The sequence below is a fragment of the Aegilops tauschii genome, chromosome 7, assembly GCF_002575655.3.
Source record: "Aegilops tauschii subsp. strangulata cultivar AL8/78 chromosome 7, Aet v6.0, whole genome shotgun sequence".
NCBI classification, from domain to species: Eukaryota; Viridiplantae; Streptophyta; class Magnoliopsida; order Poales; family Poaceae; genus Aegilops; species Aegilops tauschii.
In genome coordinates, this window is record NC_053041.3 from 416,353,579 (window position 1) to 416,357,097 (window position 3,519).

The 3,519-nt window shown below is 53.1% G+C and overlaps 1 protein-coding gene across 1 annotated transcript; it reads left to right on the plus strand.

Annotated features, from left to right (window-relative positions):
* The first annotated feature begins 1,217 nt into the window (after positions 1-1,217).
* On the plus strand, positions 1,218-3,062 carry LOC109761790 (uncharacterized). The gene has a single exon (XM_020320608.4). It carries the CDS (start codon positions 1,759-1,761, stop codon positions 2,710-2,712), a length of 954 nt encoding a protein of 317 aa, XP_020176197.1. The 5' UTR covers positions 1,218-1,758; the 3' UTR covers positions 2,713-3,062.
* Positions 3,063-3,519: the final 457 nt, after the last annotated feature.

Sequence of the window (3,519 nt, forward strand, 5' to 3'; positions counted from 1 at the left end):
ATCTACTGCTAGGGTTATACAGCAGAGCATAAACAGAGAATGAACAAACAGAGCGTGAAAATGATCTGTTACTGCTAGGGGAGTGCTAGGGTTATAAGGCAGAGGATGAACTACCCTAGCATATTTGAGGCCCGGATACTTTAATTGGACTAAATTTTTTTAAAAAGAAGAGGATGAAAAAACCCTAATCCCCAATTGCAGAAATCAGAGGTGGAAGAGAGTAGCCTAGGATACTTATAGCACGCCGCCGATTCCATGTGTCCATTGATGGCTACCGCTAGGGTTTGCCACCCAAAGTTGCGCCATCCGCAACCGCTGCTCCATGGACAGCAACGCCTCCGAAAGATCGTCGTCGTCAGTGGAGTACGCATAGCTGGAGTCGTCGCCCTGCTGATGCCGCCGCCGTCGCCGTAGATTCTGCCATCCAGGCCTCTACGTAAGCACGGGAGGTCTCCACCGCCGTCTACGCCCTCGCCGCCGCCTGCCGGAGTTGCTGATGCCATACCCGCTCGGGCGACCTAGGGTTCGAGGGGAGAGATGGGGGTCGGGGAGGACGAACCGGTTCGACCAGAACGGGCTAAGAGCGACCGAGCCGGCTTCGTCCTCGTCAGCACGCGGGCACGCGCCGTTTGGCCACCGTGGCACCTGGCAGGTAGGCCTGACCGCTCAGTTCGGGCGTCAATACGTGTAAACACGACTTTTAGCGTTATTTGCGACGGCCCGCCGCAAAGTTGATACTGATATGCGAAAATTAGTAATATTGGTACCAATCTGCATGTCCTTCCCCAATTGTGGTACTTCCATACAATTAACTCCATGTATACCGGCCGATAGCACTCTGGCCGGCATGGACTATAGTCATTGGCATGACTATGGCGACGGGTCCTAATTTTAGATTTTATTTTTTCTTGCAAATAATTCTGGCGCCTCGGCCGATTGGGCGCACTAGCCAGATTTGGTCAGGCGCGGCCGGACAATGCCCCTTGATCGATCCAAATGGACGAAAAGGGAAAAGACAAACGTGAGTTTGAGGTCCTGCATTGGAGTTGGCCTAACAAGGGTAGGGGAGAGTTGATGACCAAGAAGGGAAGGTAGAGGAGAGAGAGGATACGAGGGAAAGAGAAGGAGGCCGCCTAGGGATGTGTGAAAGCCTGCGGCGTTCACGAGGGGTGGCACGACTCTACATCACTCTTGCATATGCATGCGTTCTACTGCTCCTCTTTCTTCTCCCTCCTGCTATCTATCTATAGCTACCTCATCATCATTATTCTAGTGCTCCCGTCGATCACCATTGCCAGATTTAGTAACCCTTGTATATCCATCATGAGGTTGACCCCACCTCCCTAGTTACTCCTACAAGTTACTCCTTCACCTAGTACCATGATCCCATCAGCCATAAATTCTTCTCCCCTTCCTTCGGACAAGCCGTACAGGGCAGAATCATCATCTTTTTTTTACCTCGGCAGCCAGCTGCTTACCTCACACCACCATCATCTTCTTCTACCAGCCTCTAGCTACATTTAATCGGTCGAGGTAGGCTAGCCTTCTCCTCCATTCTCCTATAAAGCCATCCCTTATGTGACCACTCATGGGCTCTCTCTCCCTCTCTCTCTCTCTCTCGTGTAGGTAGCTCATAGGGACACACTTTGGAGATTGGAGGCCGGAGGGGAGAGCTCAGCTCAGCTCGTCCCATCGTCGATCTCCGTCTAGCTACCTCTACTTACTCCATCTAGCTCGCTTGCTTCTTGGTTGCTGGGCATGGACAATATGACCCACAACTCGAGCAGCAGCAGCTCCTGGGACTTGGACATGAGCCTCGGTAGCCATCACCACCCTCTGCTCTTCGACCACCCGACCCCAACTCCGCCGGCGCCACCGCCACCGCCATTATCTTTCCACCTCCACCCTCCTCCTCCTCCACCCCCTCATCAACACCACCAGCACCACCAGCAGCACCAGCTAGCCATAGATCCCTCCCCTTCTTCCTCCCTCTTCCCTCCACCTCACCACCACCCCCATCATCTCCACCACCTCGACTTGGCCGTCGACCCCCACCGACATCACCATGACTACCAACGTGAACAGCACCCGGACGAGATGCAGCAGCGGCCGCCGCCCGCGATGGAGGAGGGCTCGCAGCAGCTTCATCACCAGGACGCGGTTGACGAGGCGGAGGAGGAGCTGGGTGCGATGAAGGAGATGATGTACCGGATCGCCGCCATGCAGCCGGTGGACATCGACCCGGCCACCATCAAAAAGCCGCGCCGCCGCAACGTCCGCATCAGCGAGGACCCGCAGAGCGTCGCTGCCCGTCACCGCCGCGAGCGGATCAGCGAGCGCATCCGCATCCTCCAGCGCCTCGTGCCTGGGGGCACCAAGATGGATACGGCATCGATGCTCGACGAGGCCATCAGATACATCAAGTTCCTCAAGCGCCAGGTCCAAGACCTCCAGCACCAGCCTGTGCCACCGCAACAGCAGCACTATCCCGGCGGAGGCGGCAGCGGCGGCGCTGGTCCGAGCAGTACCGCCGCCGTGGCCGGGCGGCCGGCTTTCTTGCCGCTGGGCGCCGGATCCCTGATCGACTGGGCAGGGTTGACGAGGCAGGTGGATATCCACGCGCCAACGTCGTCGTCTTCCTCGTCGTCGATGGGCGGCGCGCTAGGTTTCGGATTCAGCACGGGCGGTCAAAGCAGCCACGGAATGCACTGAGAAGCTAAAGAAGAGCGAGCGAGCTGTCCCCATATAGGCGATGGATGGATTAACTAGGGATGGATGCATCCATAAGATGACTAGAGAGAGGTAATTTTGATTTAATTTCCTCCTAACGCTTCTTCTTCTTCCTCCTCTTCTTCTTCCTCTTCTTCTTCCTCCTCTCCTTGCGAGTTTGTGTACTGGATGTTTTCTATGATGAAATTAAGTACAATTTATCAATAAGTTTAGCTAGGGTTTTCTCCAATTAGCTGGTTTGCCATGTGATCTATCTAGCTTCATGGTTAATTTTGTACTGCTTCAACTTGTCTCATTTGCCAAGAATTTCTTGCTGGGAGCCTGGTACAGAATTTGGTTTTGTTTTGCTTTGAAGCTCAGACTGCTACACATACACAGTACTAGTCCTGTGCATTTATTTAAAAATATAAATTTCTGCATGATGCTCAGTAGCTTCGTGGAAGCAAAGCTTGCATGTTGACCACTACTCCAGTAGCTAGGCACTGGTTCATGAGAGAGAGGAGAGAGATGCTACTACAACTCACATGCATTTATTGGTTTGTTACAAGCCTGCAGTTTGTCATGCTGAGATCATAGTACCAGTTAACAAACACACACACGCCCTCTCTCTGTCCGTTATTTATAAGCTCAAGGAGTGAATAAAAGAGAGAGACAGACAGAGAAAATTTTGGTTTGTCCTTTTTCTCCCCTGGCTGGCTTTGATGAGATAATACGTAATCCATAGGGGTGTAGATGGAATTATTGGTGCAAGGTATTCAGTGCCATTGTCAGTCATGAGTGAGTGGTGAG

What these genes read in the sequence shown, in the direction of transcription:
- LOC109761790 (XM_020320608.4), top strand. Translation starts at nt 1,759, where the DNA reads ATGGACAATATGACCCACAACTCGAGCAGCAGCAGCTCCTGGGACTTG.